General features: G+C 46.9%; 1 protein-coding gene across 5 annotated transcripts in view; it reads left to right on the top strand.

Annotated features, from left to right (window-relative positions):
- Positions 1 to 2,327: 2,327 nt before the first annotated feature.
- CCDC149 (coiled-coil domain containing 149) overlaps positions 2,328 to 17,748 on the top strand; it is a 95,231-nt gene continuing 79,810 nt past the window's right edge. For 2 of the 5 annotated variants that reach the window (XM_019642396.1, XM_019642395.1), the window contains exon 1: positions 2,331 to 2,633. In XM_019642396.1, the coding sequence (XP_019497941.1) occupies positions 2,586 to 2,633 (48 nt within the window). In that variant the 5' untranslated portion in view covers positions 2,331 to 2,585. Of the gene's footprint in view, positions 2,634 to 17,748 lie in introns of all 5 variants that reach the window. The other 3 variants (XM_019642397.1, XM_019642398.1, XM_019642399.1) reach the window with 3 other exon arrangements.

Raw genomic sequence — 17,748 nt, 5'->3', positions numbered from 1 at the left:
TTCTCCACCTGAATGCCAGCTGAGAGCAAGGTGCAGACCAGGAGGTGGCGGAAGGCAGATGGACTGAGTTATGTCCACTCTCACAGTCTATTTCATCGACAGGTCAGAATGAAACCAGATGGTTTGCCAAAGGGCAATGTATTGGCAGACAGTACCTTGCTTCTTAGCATGAGACATCAGGCTGTTGGGAACAAGTGCTTGATGCTGAGTTAACCCTAGATGTTCAGCTCAAGGATGACCTTCTTTCCACCTGGTTGGATTATAAAGAGAAATGATTATGGGGCCCAGCATGGTCGGAAGACCAGAAGCCTTAGCTGCATTCTAGCCCCTTCTTTTTCTCTTTTTATTTTTTATTTTTTTTTTCTTTTCAGGCGTACAAAACAATGTAATAGTTAGATGTTTCACTCCTCACAAAGTGATAATCCCCCTCCCCCAAACTATTGCCCCTCTGACATCATATATATCTATTACAATTCCATTGGCTCTATACCCTATGCTGTACTCCATATCCCATGACTATATATATATTAAATTATAGTTGACATATAATATTATTCAGCTTCAGGTGAACAGTGCAGTGGTCAGGCTCTACACCGTCCATGAAGTGGTCTCCCTAAAAAGACATGTGTCCATCTGACACCCTACAAAATCTTTACAACATTATTGATCATATTTCCCAAACTATCTTTCCTATCCCCGTGGCAATATTGTAGTTACCAATTTGTGCTAGTCCCTTTACCTTCTCCCTCATCCCCACCCCCTCCCATCTAGCAAACCATCAGTTTTTCCTTTATATCTCTGAGACTATTTCTGTTTACTTTGCTCATTTATTCAGTTCTTTAGATTCCACATATAAGTTAAATCATATGGTATTTGTCTTTCTCCGTCTGACTTATCTCAGTTAGCATAATGTTCTCTAGGGCCTGTTCTTATTTTCTGAGCAAAACCTTGAGGGTAAGGTTTACAAACCTTCATGTCCCACAACAGAGACCATGGTCTGCAACGTTATTGAACCCGGGATGAGTATAATATTTGTACACAACAGGCACAGAATCAATGTGCTGACTGGGAGACTGGCTCCTTCTCGTAGTCCCTGGCCTGCCAGAATCTGTTGTAGAATCTTCTTTAGATGAGGACTCAACAAGTCATGATGCTAGGGGCTATTGCTTTTTAAGAGCTACCGGGCCAAGTTCAGGCCATCAAGGCTCTTTATCTGTAGTGTCACCATTTATATCAGTTATTTGTTGATGTATAGCAAACCACCCCAAACATTAGCAGCTTAAAGCAACAACAGTTCCGTAGCTTAAAGCAACAACAGTTCCGTAGCACGTGATCTGTGGCTCAGCAAATTAGGCAAGGTCAGCTGGTAGCTCTGCTGGTCTCAGCTGGGCTCATGCATGCACCTGTGGCAGCTGGGGGGTCGATGGCCTGCCTCCCTTTTGTGACATTTGGCTGGTCATGTCCTTCACTAGCAACACTTTTCGGGCCTCCATTTCCCCATCTGACAAACAGGGATAACATCCACCTCATGGGGTTGATCCAGGATCAACAGGGGCTAAAAATACTAAATAAATGTTGGCTGTGATGCTTTCACACCAGTGAAATGGATTCACAACTTCTCTTCAGCCTACCTGCTCATCTCCACAGGCAGTGTTTCTGCAGGTTTGGAGAGCTCACTGTTGGTGGTGGTCCATGAGAGGACTGCAGGTGGCCCAAGAAAACCACCTGGAATAGTACCAACTCATGGGTGAGCCTCACCTGCCCTCTGTCATTGTCCTTCAGTCTCTCCTCATAGAGGATGTCTCAGTTTGATGCTGATATGTCTTTAGCGCCTCTCCTGACACATGCTAAACGTCAAACTCAGAGCTTTTCAGCCTACTTAGAATTCAATATCATTTTATTTCCAATTGTTACATTTGCTTTCTATTTGTGACAGCTGATAATTTAAGAAGTAGATAAAAGTAAGCCTTGGAAGCTTGAAAAACAATGTTAAATATATAACATTTGGTTCAGTCATTCATGCATTCAACAAATCTTTGTAGAGCACCTACTGTGTGCCAGGCCCTGTACCTAGTGTTCATCAGAGAACAGAGCAAACCCCCTGTCCGGGTGGGGCTTCCATTCTAGTGGCAGGAGCCTGATGGTGTTAGGAAAGGGCTGGATTTGGGGATGTGCTTCTTGAGGGGGACACACTGGTGCCCGCCCCGCTGGCCTCCAGCCCGGGACAGCGGTCATGCTGGGGTCAGGGGTTACCTGGGCTGAGACCCGGGCCGCCCCTTCTCTACGAAGCCGGGCGCGGGGCCAAGGGTGGAGGTCGGGGTCCGGGGCAGCGCGGGGCGGGCCGGGGCCGGACGGGCTGCGGCTGCGGCCCCGGCGGCCGCGGCTCCTCCTCCCCTTCCTCCCGCGGAGGCTGACGTTGAGTCAACAGCGCGGCGGCCGCAGGAGGCGGCGGCGCAGCGGCTCGGAGGCGCCGGGCCCTCACGGGGGCCCGGGCGGTGGCGACGGCGGCAGCGCGGCGGGAGGGAGACTCGGCCGTGGAGGAGGGCGGCGTCCATGCAGCCCGCCCGCGCCTGCAGCAGAAGGCCATGAACAGCGACCGGACCGAGAGCGACTGGCAGGGGCTGGTGAGCGAGGTGAGGCCGAGGCGCCGGCCAGGCGGGATGGGCCGGGCCGAGCTGCCACCAGCCCCGGGCCCGCGCCCCCGGGTGGCCGAGCCAGGACCGGGACGCGCGGGGGACGCGCACCCGGGGGCCGCGGCGCGCTGTCCCCGCGCGACCCGCCAGGTGCGCCGTTCCTCCCGCACTTTCCGGTCTATCCTGGTGCCACTTTCTTCCACGCCATCTGGTGCCAGCCTTTGGGGAGGGGCCTGTCCTCAGGCAGGGCTCGGCCCTGGATTGGAGAGAGAGAAGCCCGGGGATCCGGGAGAAGGAGGCGAGTCCCACCTGCCTGGCTGGTCGCCACTGTTTCCGAGCCAAGCGATTGGACGCCCAGTGCCGAAGCGGAAAGGTGGTGCCAAGGGGGGAAATCCGGGTGGAATGATCTGCTGCGGAGGTTTTGGTGGGGGAGAGCCGGGTCCTCGGGAGCCTTCATTCGTTCACTTATTCAATTCAATTAACACGTGTGTACTGCAGGCCTACTGTGTGTAAGGCGGTGGGCCATTTTATCAAAGGAGTGAAACACAGGTGCTCAGGTCATTCGATTTGTGGAAGCAGAGAACACCGTGCCCTCCTAACTACTTTGCTACACACACCCCTGGGGTCCCATTTTGGACTCCTATGTTATTCCCCCTTCAGTCCACCCTAAGAGTTTTTCCGGCTGGTAGGGGCTGCCTGACTTCTCCAGGTGAGAGGAAGTGCTGATGCCTCCTTCTCACAGGTGAGTTGCTTGTCCTGGCTTATCACCATCTGTGATGGTAGTTACCCAGCCATGCTGACTATCCGCTAGAAATTCTTCCTTTTCTCCCTCCTGAAATTTATTCCCCACCCCCAAGGCCCATGTGGCGGGGCTTCATTTTCTTTACTCCTGTGCACACCTGCAGGGAGTAATGGTTTACTCTCTTCCTTCCCTTGTGGGGTGTTGAAAGGGAAGCCCTGTACTTTCTCTCCTCGTCATTTTCAGGGCCTCCAGGTCAGCCTGATAACAGCACTTCAGGTCTAGTGTGTGCAAAGCATTGTATTTCTGAAGAGGAGTGAGATGTCAGCTTCTCCCCTAGTTTAGTGTGTTTACTCTTGGTCTAGTAGTTGAAAGCTCCTAACTGCACAGTATTAATGATACACTGCATCACAGCCTGTCCCCATTTCCTCTAACTTGCAGGCTTTATGTCAAGGGACAGATGGATCCTCTGGGCATCTTTTCACTTGGCCCCTCAGGAATCGTACCCAGCCGTCAGGGAGGCTGGAGGTGGTTCTTCACAGAAGTCCGGTGTTGGGCTCAGAAATAGCAGCAGAATATCCACTACACCAACAAATACTCATCAGATGCCTGTTAGGAGTCAGGTTGATTGCTAGATGCTTGGGATTCAGCGGTGAAGAAGAGAGAACCCTTTGTGCCCTCAAAGGACTCCTGAAACATAGGGTATAGTTTGGGAGGGGAGTCACACTGACACTAAGAGAATACTAATGAATGAAATGTGAAGGATGGAAAACCAATGGAAGGCGGTGCACTGTGTAACCAGCGGTCTCCCTGCTGGGCTGTGTGTTTTATTTGGCTCTTTGTTCCAAGAGCCTACATACTGAGCACCATACACAGCAGGTGCTCAAAAAATGCTTGTAGAATAAGTCGACATCCTGAGGTGGATCGTTCCGGAGTTGTCTTGCCTATCCCAGCTGCGTTTCTCCAGAGTTATGCCTTCTTTCCTTCCACAGACATTCATTAAAGGCTTAGGATGTGGAAGGCGCACAGTGAGCGGCTGGGGGATGTGAAAAGGAAGGCAACATGCTTTCCGCCTTCACAACAGCTACTAGCTATTTTTTGAGTCCATCTTTAATGTCAAGCATTTTACATGGCCTCATTCTCATAGTGGTATAAAGGTAGGAACTATTTCGCATTTTACCGATAAGGAGACTGTGTCTCAGACAGGCTCAGGAATGGGCTCGGAGCCTTACAGCTGGAGGGGGCAGAGTTGGAACCCTGGTCTGTCTGACTCCGGAGCTTGGGATCTTTAGGCCATACTTTGTATTTTAATCATTAGTTCTTCTGTCTGTATCTTCCACCAGACAGCAGGTTCTCCAAGAGAGGGGGCCATGTCTTATTCATTTCTGAATCCCCAGGAACTGGATTAAGTTGTTTCTTAGAATATGATCCACAGATCAGCTGCATCAGAGTCTTTTGGGAGCAGAGTCACTTTGCATTTGTGGGGGTGGGGAAGGAAATGCAAGATGCTGGGTCTCTCCCCAAATCTACTGTAGTGGATTGAAAATCTCCCCCATCCCACAAATAACCTCCCTTCCCCCCACCTTTGTGCATATGACCTTATTTGGACATAGTGTCTTTGCAGATATAATTAAGAATCCCAGGATGAGATCATTCTGGATTTAGGGTGGGCCGTAAATCTAATGACTGGTTACTTAGAAGTAAAGATAGATTTGGGACACAGAGACCCAAGGGAGAAGGCTATGGGAAGACCAAGACACCATATGAAAATGGAGGCAGAAATGGGAGTTATGCAGCAATAAGACGAGGAATGCCAAGGGTTGCCAGCAGCAACCAGAAGTTAGAAGGGGCCTTGAACAGATGCTGCTTCAGAGCCTCCAGAAGGAACCAGTCCTTCTGACACCTTGATTTTGGTCTTCTGGCCTTCACAACTGTGAAAGAATACATTTTTGTGTTTTAAGCCACCCAGTTTGTGGTAATGTGTTATGGCAGCCACAGGAAGCTAATACACTTAGGGCATAAAAATGCCTGGGTGGGGATATAGCCCCAAATTTGCCTTTTTCACAAACTGAGCCACCCAGTTGATTCCTCTGCTCTCTCAAGTTTAGCAGGCCAGGTGTGGACTGGGCCTGGCAAGGAGCATTGCCTGGTCCTCATCCCGGTAGGATTCAAGGAAGAGGTGGTCAGTGGCCAGTGATATTTCAAGGTGATTTTGGAAGTCAGCCAGAGGAACTGGGGAAGATGGCACCAGACACCTGACCTAGCCGGATGGGCTTTATGATGCTCTCACATCTATTTCTGCCGAAGTCCTGGCTTCTACCTCCTACCCTGGATACACCCTCCATTGCCTTTCCTGCCCAGAGCCCTGTGCTCTCATTCAATCAGTTTGCTTCCTTGGTTTGCCTCTAGGAAGCAGTTTTCATTTACAACAATCCTATAGAGATCAGTTTGGTTTTCATATTTTTAGTGTAACAAGCTGAAATGACAGCCTTTTTCAGGCCCTGAAGTAAACACGGCCATGCATGTGAATGCAGCGTGGCTGGTGTTCCACTTTGGAAATTAAATGTCTGGGGAAGGGGACATGTTCTTATCACCACCTGAGGTGATCAGGGGAAATCTTGAAATGCAACCGTGTGGACAATCAATAACTTTTTATTTCCAAGATAAAAGTCCTGGTCATCTCTCGGCCTCCTGCCCTATGATAAACCACGCCTAATTCAATTTCACTATTTGGATTTTTGTTAATTAATCAGACAGAATACGAAGACTCATATTCCTTGAGTGTGTTGTATACAGTGGCTGTGAGGCAGATAGAAGACAGTTAACCTGGGCCTCTTCCCAAAGGAGAGCCACTGACTTTTGGAAGAGAGAGGCTGAATAGGCATATAGTCCAGCCTTGTGGTTAAGGGCACAGCTTTGGGTCTTGGTTGTTGACTGAGACCTGGGGGTGAGTCTTGGCTCCATCTCTTTCTTGATGCAAATGATCAAAATCCCAACCCAAGTGTTTTAGCTCAGAGGGACTTTATTGGCTGATGTTGTGGGTTGAATTTTGTCCCCCAAAAGATATGTTCAAGTCCTTAACGCCCTGTATTTGTGAATGTTACCTTATTTGGGTGAGGCCATTAGAGTGGGCTCCTAACCCAATGGCCAGCATCCTTATACTAAGAAGAGGGAAATTTGGACACAGAGATGCACAGAGGGAAGACCGTGTGAAGTCACCGAGGAAAGAAGGCCTGATGACAGAGGCAGAGATTGGAGTTATGTAGCTGAAAGCCAAGGAATGCCAAAGATCCCTGGCCACTACCAGAAACTAGGAATAGGCAAGGAAGGATCCTGCCCCAGAACCTTGTGAGGGAGCGTGGCCCTGCTGATACCCGGACTTCAGACTTCCAACTCCCAAGAATATCAGAGTATTCATTTCTGTTTTTTCAAGACACCCGGTTTGTGGCCATTTGTTGTGACAGCCCAAACAAACTAATACAGCTGATATGACTGATAATTCCCAGATAGGGGTGACTTTGGGCACAGCTGGATTCAGCACTCAAACGTGCTTTCTCTCCATCTTTGCCTCTGCTCGATGCCTGCCTTCAGTCAGCTTCCCATCCTCTCAAGTTCAAACCCAGAGGGAAATCCAGAAGCTCTTATGAAGTAGATCCCAGAAAAGCCCAGGAGTCACTCCATTTGAACCCACTTAGATCACTCATCTGCACTAGAAGAAATCACTCAGGAGTATAGTGATCTGATTGTCTTAGGCTGGAGTTGTGCACAGGGCGCTGTGTGGACCCCATGGACTGACAGTGGTTGGGACAGTGGGGGCTGTTCGCCAGAAAAGGGGAATGGGTGTTCAGAGCATCATGGCACTATGCAACGTCTCGGAGCCTCATTTTTCTCATCTTTAAATAGAATAATAAAGTACCTACCTCACAGTTGCTATAATTGTGAGGCTCAAAGGAATAATGCTTGTCAGTGTTCAGTTCTCCAACTAGCAGGTAGTACGTGTTTAGTAGCCATTCATACAATGAAAATGACCCTGAGGACACAAACTCAGATGTTCACATAATGAAAACTTCTTTATTTTGCCAAACCACCTTAATTTTGATTACAGATTCCCATGATAAGGGTGGGAATGTAATCTGGATTGGAGTCATGCCTCTCCCTGTCCCTGAACTGGTATTAAAGTTCTAGGAAGCTTAAATAGTACTCAGCCATTGGCAGGGGTGATGGGGTGGAGGGCACACATCTGGCCTGCACTATTTTTGTTTAGACGCCCTCTCCTTATTTCAGTCTAGAATCTGGTCATTGGTCACTGGAGGTCACTGGTGTCCTTCCTTGTTCCCCTCCTGGGCCTCTTCTGGCCCTTTGGCTGTCAGGTACCACACCCATGCTACTTTGGGTGAATGAAGAACAAGTTGATGTATATAGTGTTTCTTCACTGCTCTGGGCATGGGGGACCCTGCTCTCATGCAAACGGTGGAGGCAAGATCATATTCTGCTGCCCCCAAGTCATTCCCGAGCTGTGGGAAACTTCAGGAAACTATCGTACCATTGTCTCCATAGAGGCAATGGCAAGACATTACACAATAGTGAACAGTATGTCTTAGACACCTATATAGGCAGTTGGTGAGGCTTCAAGTGGGAAAAAGCTTCTGAGAAGTGGAACTTGAACCGGGTCCCTCCCCTTTGATTGGAGAGGGCATGGGCCATCAGGACAGGAAGCAGGTGTGAAACCTGGGCTGGTGGTTGACCTTTGAGGAAATGCTCCAGATAAAGATTGAAACTAGTGGGTTGAAGTATAGCAGACTTGAAGGTTGGCCAGGGTAGACCAGATGGTGAATGACTTCAAAAGCCAAACAGAAGGGTGTGCTCTAATGTAGCTGGTAATAGAGAGTCACTGAATGCCTTTGTAGCTGGAGTACAAGTTGATAAAATACTTGGGATAGATTTGTTTCCACCGAACTCAGTAATCACTGAGCCTTTGTCATCTGCAAGCCTTTTTTACCAAATAAAGACAAATTTGGTAACTTTGCAGGAATCAGGGAAAAATAAGATGAGGGACTAGTAATCTACTTTTTTTTGTCTTGCCATCAATATTCCCAATTAGTCCTACTGCACGTGTATCATACTACGAATCATATAGTTTTCTAATTAATCCTTGTCTCTCCACTGGGCCCAAAAGATTTAGAGCTTCTTGAGAGTAGGGGCCATATACTACTAATTTATGACCTTAGCACTAAAGACTGTACCTTGCCCTTTGTAGCTACTCAATAAATGTAGAATATACGAATGCCTGGATGTTTGAATGAATTAAGTGGTAAGAGGATACAGAAGCAGGGGGAATAGAGAAAAAGGGATGGTTACGAGAAAGATTTTAAAGGAAGACCCCCACAGGATCTCTTGCCAACTAGATTGGGAAGATGGAATAGAATGAGTCCCAGATGACCCTTGATCAGTGGCTAGAAAGCAGTGGTGCAAGGTAGAATGAAGGTTAGGGGTGACCGAGTCTGGTGAGGGGACAGTGAGTTCCATTTAGAACTCTGCATTGTTCACAGTTTCCTGGGAGCACTTGAACTCTTATGAGGCAAGCTTAGTGCTTACTGAGAACATTTTTGATGAGCAGCTATCTTCATAAAGGCAGGCTAATTTCAGAGTAAGTTTATTAAAATTAGCATGTGGGGGAAAGTAAGCACAACTGCTATTTTTAACTAATGGGATTCATGTCCTCTCCTGTACAGGGAAATTCGCACATGTGCTTCTAAAATTGACAATTTCTACTCTTATTATGCTAAAAATTAATTTACTGACTTTCACATTGAATAAAATAATTGGTTGAAGATTAGAGATGTTGGCTAGCCCCTGAATAAAAGTGGCCAGAGTGAATGACATTTCTTACTCACACTGCCTCATTTTTCACCACTAAAACCAGACTGGGGTTTTGGGGACCTCATGGCAGAGGACTTTGATTGGTGGAAAGTGCATCTGTCTCTGGCCCATCAGTGAAATGGCACCATTGGTAGGGGATGCCTGGTCCCCAAGAACAGAAACCTTGGGTTGATTTTTTATTTTGAAATCTTCCCATTTTTTCATTTCACTTCTTCTAGTCTACTCTGTTTCCATTATCTTATGTTATTTTATTGTAACACATCTTAATTTTGTTCAGGGTATCAGATCTTCTTCAAGCCAATCTACCTTCTATACAACTAATCTATTAAGCCACCCTAAAAAATAAAGCACTTTTCACCAGGGTCCGTGACTCAGAAACCTTCCACGGCTCCCCTTCACTGGTCTTCAAGGCCCTCCTCAAGCTGGCTTTGACCTTTCTGGCCTTCTCACTGCTCCCCTCACACATGGGCTGCTGCAGCCAAACTGATGGGTCATGCCCTCCGGCATCTACCTTATTCTCACACCCTGACCTCATTCGGGTGGGCCTTGCACTCCTTCCCTGACCACAGCCTTTATTCGTCCTTCAAGGTGGAACAGAAACCCACGTCCCTCACAAAATCGTCCATGACCACCCATGCTTGGAGGGAGCTCTTTGTCCTATTGCATTATGTAGCTTAGGTTCCAAGTCACTCACACAGTGCCTACAGGCTCCCTAAGAAAGGGAGGGACCTTCCCTGTGTGTGGATCTAACTCTGACACGAGTTAGTGAGCGCCTAGGAGAAGGGACTGTTGGGTAGGACACAGGAATTCTAGAATGATGAGCTTCATGCTGTGGCTGAAGAGGAGTTGGAGCTGAATGGGGGTTCTGATATAGAACCCCAGAACCGACCCAGTTCCAGCCCATGTGGAGGGTCTTTACTTTGAGTTCACCTCCTCATTTATGGAAAGAGACTATGGATGTGCCTGCCCACCAATAGCTTCATAATGGCAGACACACTGGTGGGGGGGTTAGTGACATCAGAATGGATTCATCTGTTAGGTGTTAGGTTGGTTGGTTGGCAGGCAGGAGTGAAAGACAGCCCAGGGGTACTTCAATGGGACAGGGGATGGCAGGGGAGAAGGTCATCCAGTGCTGAGTGTACCAGACACGTATTGGGCACTACTGTGTGCAAAGCCTTGTGCATAAGATAGCTGTTCTCAAGGGGTTTCCAGTCCAGTGGTGACAGAGAATGGGGATAAGGCCACTACACTATGACACATTGTGATACGTGCTCTGCAGATTAAGGGGAAGTTAATTTAGATTGAAGGATTAAGGAAGGTTCCTAATGGAGGTGGCACTAGGGCCAGGGTTTCAGCAAGGAGACGCAAAGGAAGGGTGTTTTAGGCAGAAGGAAGGGCGATAGCAAAGGAGGCAAAATGCAGGACTTGTTTGGGAGATCCCAGATTGTCTGGTCTCTGGTTTGGTGATACATAGTAGGGCATCAGGTGTTGTTTGTTAGGCAGACTTTGAATGCCCTGTTAACTGTATAGGGTGCTGGGGTCCTGAGTGTGACCTTCATTCTGGAGGTGACCAGTGACATGATTGTACCCTCTGAGCAGGGTAGAAGTTGCCTGGATGCATTGGGAAGGTAACTGATCTGCCAAGAGTGTATGTCAGGGACTGGGTGGGCACGAGGATTGAGCAGGACACAGGAGCCCACCTGTACCTATATCTGTACCTGTCTACCTGTACCTCTGTCGCCTTGCTCTCATCCACTGTCAACCTGCCTGAGTCTGCCTTTCACCCCTTCTTTGCTCCTGAAAATGCTCCTGCCAAGCCACCCAAGACCAGCCTCTTACTTGCCGCATCTAGTGGTCTTTGTTCAGGCCTCACCCTATGTGCCAGCTGGCTGTGCAGCCTCTGACACTCCACTCTTCTCCCCACACACTGGGCTTCTGCATCCCTCCCCGTGGCCACTGGACGTGTCCCCAAGGCACGTCACACTCAGCATGCCCTAAACTGAATTCATCTTCCCGCTGCCTTCTTTCTGCCTTTCCTCTTCCCTTCTTCCATCCCCTCTCAATGAACAACATCACCTCTTTGATTCTTCTTCCCAACTTACCTGACCCACCAATTTCATGATTACCAGGGCCCATATTTTCTGTTTTTGTATAAGTCCTTAAGTAAGAATTCTATGTCACCATTCCCACTGTCCCACCATGGCTCAGGTTCTCACCCATTCTCCTCAGAATATTTGCAACATCCTCTAAGATCTTTCCTCCATGCAGTTACTGGAGTTGTTGTTCCAAGCACTGCAGTGATTTACCACTCCTGTGCCTAAAGCTTTCCGATGGCTTTCCAGGGCCTGCAGGGTGAAAGCCAGTCCCTCAGTTGGCCTCCAAGGGCCCTGCTCCCTCTTCAACCCCAGTCACTAGCCCGTGCCCTAATGCTCACCACCTCCCCTACGCTCCATCGAACTCCTGTTACCAGATCATTCTATACTCTGAGGCATCTCTAAGCCTTTGCTTATCTCCTACTTTAAGACCCAGCTCAAATGTCATATCTTCAACTTGAGTCTCAAGAGGTTCAGAAGTCGATGGTGTATTTCAGTACAGAAAATGGTGTGGGGATTGTTGGCAGGATAAGAAGGCAAGGTAATGTGTCCCCTGAGTATAGGGAACCCTCAGAGAGGTGGGTAGTCACCAATGTCTAGCACAGTGGTTCTCAACCTGTGGGTCGTGACCCCTTTGGGGATTGAACGACCCTTTCACAGGGGTCGCCTAAGAACATCGGAAAACAAAAAGATATTTACATTACGATTCATAACAGTAGCAAAATTACAGTTATAGAGTAGCAACGAAAATAATTTTATGGTTGGGGGTCACCACAACATGAGGAACTGTATTAAGGGGTCGCGGCATTAGGAAGGTTGAGAACCGCTGGTCTAGCACAATGCCAGGCACATGATACTTTGCATATACTTGCGAAAGGAAGGAAGTGGGGAATACGGAGAAGGGAAGAAGGAAGGAAAAACAATTCACCTTGCCATTTGCAACATTCTCTCTGAAGCCAGCGTTGTTCACCGGCTGGTGTGCCCTAATTCCAGCCTCTCCCGTAGGCTGACCATGGCCATGAAGGATCTGGGAGTGTGACCACATGGCCCCAGCACATGCCTGGTATGCTGGCCAGCTTCCTGGCTCAGACTGCAGTGTGTTCAATAAGTCATCAGGCTCCAGTATTAGGTAGCAACATGGTCATGGGCAAACCTCCTGACTTCTCCAGACCTCAATTTCTCTGGACTTTATACGATGAGGATAATAATATCTGTTTTGTGTCTCTCATTTAAGATGAGGATAAAATGAGATGGTACGAGAGTGTGTTTTAAAGCCCCCAACCCTGTACAGCCGAGGTGGTGGTCCTATCCTTGCCTATGCTGTAGGAAAACCCTTCCCAGGCCTTCAGAGAGGCTTCTGCAGAGGGAGGTGATGTGTCAGCTGCCAGCTGTCAAGATGATGCCATTGAAAATTCATATTGATGGGGCACAGATTGACGTATCTGCTTGCTCTGCCATCTGTAGACCCCATGACCAAGGCAATATTGGAGGTGGCAGGGATGGGACTCCTGTTTTCTAGCTGGCTCCAATTTGCTTTTTAATTTGCTCCAGCCTGGTGAGTGCTGTCAGGGTCAATCTGTAACCTTTTCTTCTTTCCCAGCGGTCTCCAGCGTTGCCAGACCTTCCAGCATGTTTGTAGATACTCAGTCGATTCCTGAGCACCGTCCGATTCCGCAGCCTCTTCTGCACTCCCCTTATTCACCTTCTGACTTTGTTCCCCTCTTACAGTCTCCCAGTCCAGGCTTCTGCTCCAGTAGCTCAGCCCCTTCCCATTCGTTACCTCTCTCTGGTCTTCAGAACAACCCTCTGACCACTCTACTTTCTTCCTTTGTTGGAGTTTTGAATATGTCCCCCGTTAGGCTGACGGCAAAGCTCAGAAAAAGATATAGCACTTGCTGGCAAAGAAGTAACAGTAATCCCTCCCCCACTGGACTCCCGCAGGTGCCTCCATCAGCCATGAGCCTTCCTGCCTCCCGCACCTCCTTCTGCGTTTCCTTCCCATCCGTTACCACCTGTTCAAGTGCCTGGATGCAGAACTTTGGTCCTGACCCTTCCTTCTCAAAGACCTCCATGGCTCCTACTGGCTCTCACTTTGGTTCAGACTGTGTTGTCATTTAAGGTCCTTCTTACTTTCATCCAAACCAGACGTTCCAGCCTTGTTTCGTATTTCTCCTTTTCACATGTCCTGTGCTCCTGGCAAGCAGAACTACTTCAGGTGCCCACGTACCTGGCCGTGCCCTCTGCCTGGAATTCTTGTTCTCTCCCTTCTCCTCGCTCCTTTCAAGGCTTGGTCATGACTGCCTGGCCCCCTAACCGAAAGCTCCCTTGCCTTCTGCCATCCCATAGCATCTAAGCACACCTCTGTGACCAGCATCTCCCTGGCTGCCTGACATTGGAATTATGTGCTTGCTTCACTGCTATTCTGGAATAACTCAGAGCAGAAAAGGGCTGAGTCATTTGTGAATCGCCTACTGTGCCCAGCGCAAAGTCCTGTGTGTAGTGAACAAATTTCAAAGAGATGACAAACCTATTGGGCTCTCAGTTAACACTGGAATTGAAAAACTGCTGAATTAAAACAAGGACATCCTTTTTTTTTTTATCAGAACACCATTCTCATACATTTCTTTTTTTTTTAGTATATTTTTTTATTTATTATTATTAGTTTCAGGTGTACAAAACAACAAAACAATGCAATAGTTATCCTTTTCATTCGTTTCTTTTCCCAAAGTCCTCTTATATCCATTTGATCTCACAGCCCTTCTGAGTTTCAAAATACAAACTGTGATCTTTTAAAGGTGGTAAGTCAAATCTCCTTTTAATAAGCTCTAAGGGACTTATGAATTCACTAGAAATCAACTCCTCCTTCCTCCCTTCCTCCCTTCTTTTCCTTCCTTTCTTCCAAACTAGAATTTTATCGTATCAGATATATTGCTTGAAAAGAGTTAGGCAGAAAGCTGTGGGTGGGAAATTATTTGGTTATAAAGAGTTACTTTGTATAATGGGCTCTGACCTGATTATAGTGTGCCTGAACATACACCAGCCTTTAATGCTGCTCTGGACTAGAATTTAAATTTGCTCCAAGGATATCTGCCAACCACAGTTGACTCTCATGTAAAAAAATTATGTAATTTCTTTGGTTCCTATGGTCATCTTCTCATCACAAAAAAATAATAAAAATAACTCCTTACATTTGTCTTCCACTGATATTGAAGAGGATTCTCTATGTCCCAGGCACTTTGCTGAAAGTTAGGGTGCAAAGTCCAACAGGATGTTGTCACTTTCCTCTGCATTCCCTAATCTAATCCATGTAACCATCTTGTCAGTTAGAATGAGCAGAGGGTGGGGTCCTCATTTTATAGACAAAGAAACTGGAATTCAGAGCCCTTCTTTATGGTGATTCAGCAAGAAGCCGCTGTGTGGAGCTCTGCCTTTTAACTTCAAGTTAGGTGTTTTTCCCACCAGGAGCCTTGGGTTCAGACCCTTTGCCCACTCGCATCATCTGACCTAGCTCTAAACCCATGAACTTGAACTGAAAAAGAGACTTTTGGGGCCTGGTTCCAGATTCCTGCCCAGACTTCAAAATGAGCTGGAAGTTGAGTGAGAGTGGTGTCAGGAGATGTGCAGATGTGACCACATCTGATAGACTGTCAGGACACCACCTCTGCTGTTGCAGGCCGAAGGTAGGTGTGCCAGGGGACCCAGACCCATCCGAGCATTGTGGGAAAATCTAATAATGCCAAAGATTCACCTCCTCACCGCAGTTACTGGAGTTGTTGTTCCAAGCACTGCAGTGATTTACCACTGCTGTGCCTAAAGCNTATGTGCTTGCTTCACTGCTATTCTGGAATAACTCAGAGCAGAAAAGGGCTGAGTCATTTGTGAATCGCCTACTGTGCCCAGCGCAAAGTCCTGTGTGTAGTGAACAAATTTCAAAGAGATGACAAACCTATTGGGCTCTCAGTTAACACTGGAATTGAAAAACTGCTGAATTAAAACAAGGACATCCTTTTTTTTTTTATCAGAACACCATTCTCATACATTTCTTTTTTTTTTAGTATATTTTTTTATTTATTATTATTAGTTTCAGGTGTACAAAACAACAAAACAATGCAATAGTTATCCTTTTCATTCGTTTCTTTTCCCAAAGTCCTCTTATATCCATTTGATCTCACAGCCCTTCTGAGTTTCAAAATACAAACTGTGATCTTTTAAAGGTGGTAAGTCAAATCTCCTTTTAATAAGCTCTAAGGGACTTATGAATTCACTAGAAATCAACTCCTCCTTCCTCCCTTCCTCCCTTCTTTTCCTTCCTTTCTTCCAAACTAGAATTTTATCGTATCAGATATATTGCTTGAAAAGAGTTAGGCAGAAAGCTGTGGGTGGGAAATTATTTGGTTATAAAGAGTTACTTTGTATAATGGGCTCTGACCTGATTATAGTGTGCCTGAACATACACCAGCCTTTAATGCTGCTCTGGACTAGAATTTAAATTTGCTCCAAGGATATCTGCCAACCACAGTTGACTCTCATGTAAAAAAATTATGTAATTTCTTTGGTTCCTATGGTCATCTTCTCATCACAAAAAAATAATAAAAATAACTCCTTACATTTGTCTTCCACTGATATTGAAGAGGATTCTCTATGTCCCAGGCACTTTGCTGAAAGTTAGGGTGCAAAGTCCAACAGGATGTTGTCACTTTCCTCTGCATTCCCTAATCTAATCCATGTAACCATCTTGTCAGTTAGAATGAGCAGAGGGTGGGGTCCTCATTTTATAGACAAAGAAACTGGAATTCAGAGCCCTTCTTTATGGTGATTCAGCAAGAAGCCGCTGTGTGGAGCTCTGCCTTTTAACTTCAAGTTAGGTGTTTTTCCCACCAGGAGCCTTGGGTTCAGACCCTTTGCCCACTCGCATCATCTGACCTAGCTCTAAACCCATGAACTTGAACTGAAAAAGAGACTTTTGGGGCCTGGTTCCAGATTCCTGCCCAGACTTCAAAATGAGCTGGAAGTTGAGTGAGAGTGGTGTCAGGAGATGTGCAGATGTGACCACATCTGATAGACTGTCAGGACACCACCTCTGCTGTTGCAGGCCGAAGGTAGGTGTGCCAGGGGACCCAGACCGATCTGAGCATTGTGGGAAAATCTAATAATGCCAAAGATTCACCTCCCCACCCCCTCCTGCTTCACCCCTAGCACAGAGAGCTTCCTTAGGGAGCTGCGGGGACTGCCCGTGAGGGACTGAACCTGTGAATGAGGAGAGGTTTGGGAAGAAAAGTGAGTAGCTGATAAAACCTTGGCTCATGGTAGATTTAACTTTAAATATCCGAGTAATATGAATTCACTGCACCCCCTAAATTTAGAAAATATAGATACATTTACAAGAAAAAAAAGCACCTAATTCCAGTACCCAGAGCTGACTGCTGTTAACATTTTAGTGCATAATCTTCCAGACATTTTCCCATGCCTTTATTTCTAAAACTGAGTTTCTATCATACGCTATTTTATTTTTTCATTCATATGAAATAAAATGCATGCACACAGTGAATGCTCGGTGTGGTTTTACTCGTGCACACACCTGCGTAACCACCACCCAGATCAAGATCTAGAACATTCCCAGATTCCCAGACTGTTGTCCTTTCCCAGTCGCCCTCTCTCCCAGGTAACCGTTGTTCTGACTTCTTTCTCTGTATGCTGTTTTTATAACTTGTTCTTTTTCCTGCTCAGCAATAGGTAGTGAATGGCTTCCATGTCACTAACTCATTGCCACTGTCATCATAATCATCAGTCGTAATGACAGCATAGGAGTCCACGGTGTTGATATGCATTTGTTGGACTTTGATACTCTGACTCAGAAATACTGATGGCATTGTTGCCCTCTATCAGAAAGCCCAAATGCCTGACATCAGGGGTTCTATTGTGCTTAGCTCTAGAATTAAATAGGCTGCAGGGTCAGTGACCTCGAGATTTTCCTGAAGTTGTTTTGCATGGCCTGCTTGTGCCTTCCCTAGCTTGCTTGTTTCTTTGAGTGTGCACGGGTGTCATGCTGTATGTCCTACTGACCATGGGCTGGAAAGGACACCTCGCATCCTAGCATGCGGTACAAAGGTTTTTACAGGAGAGCAAATTCCAGGCTGCTGGTTCATCTCATTCCTCAGCTTCTTTTAAAGAAATCATTTTTAAGAGGAGAGAAATTCACCGGACAGCTTAAACAGCCTGGCTCAGGGAGAGGTTCTTTTCAGATGACATTGGCAGGTTGGGAAAATCACTATATTGGTTATTGGAATCATCCGTGAAGACACTGAGAAAAATTCCACACATCTCCCTGAAACACTGCCCTACTCGATGCTGAGTGGTTAAGTCTTAATCATGTGGGCATTTACCATGCACATTTGGGAAACTT

The sequence above is a fragment of the Hipposideros armiger genome, unplaced genomic scaffold, assembly GCF_001890085.2.
Source record: "Hipposideros armiger isolate ML-2016 unplaced genomic scaffold, ASM189008v1 scaffold_68, whole genome shotgun sequence".
In the NCBI taxonomy this organism is placed as follows: Eukaryota; Metazoa; Chordata; class Mammalia; order Chiroptera; family Hipposideridae; genus Hipposideros; species Hipposideros armiger.
This window is presented reverse-complemented; position numbering and strand designations above follow the sequence as displayed.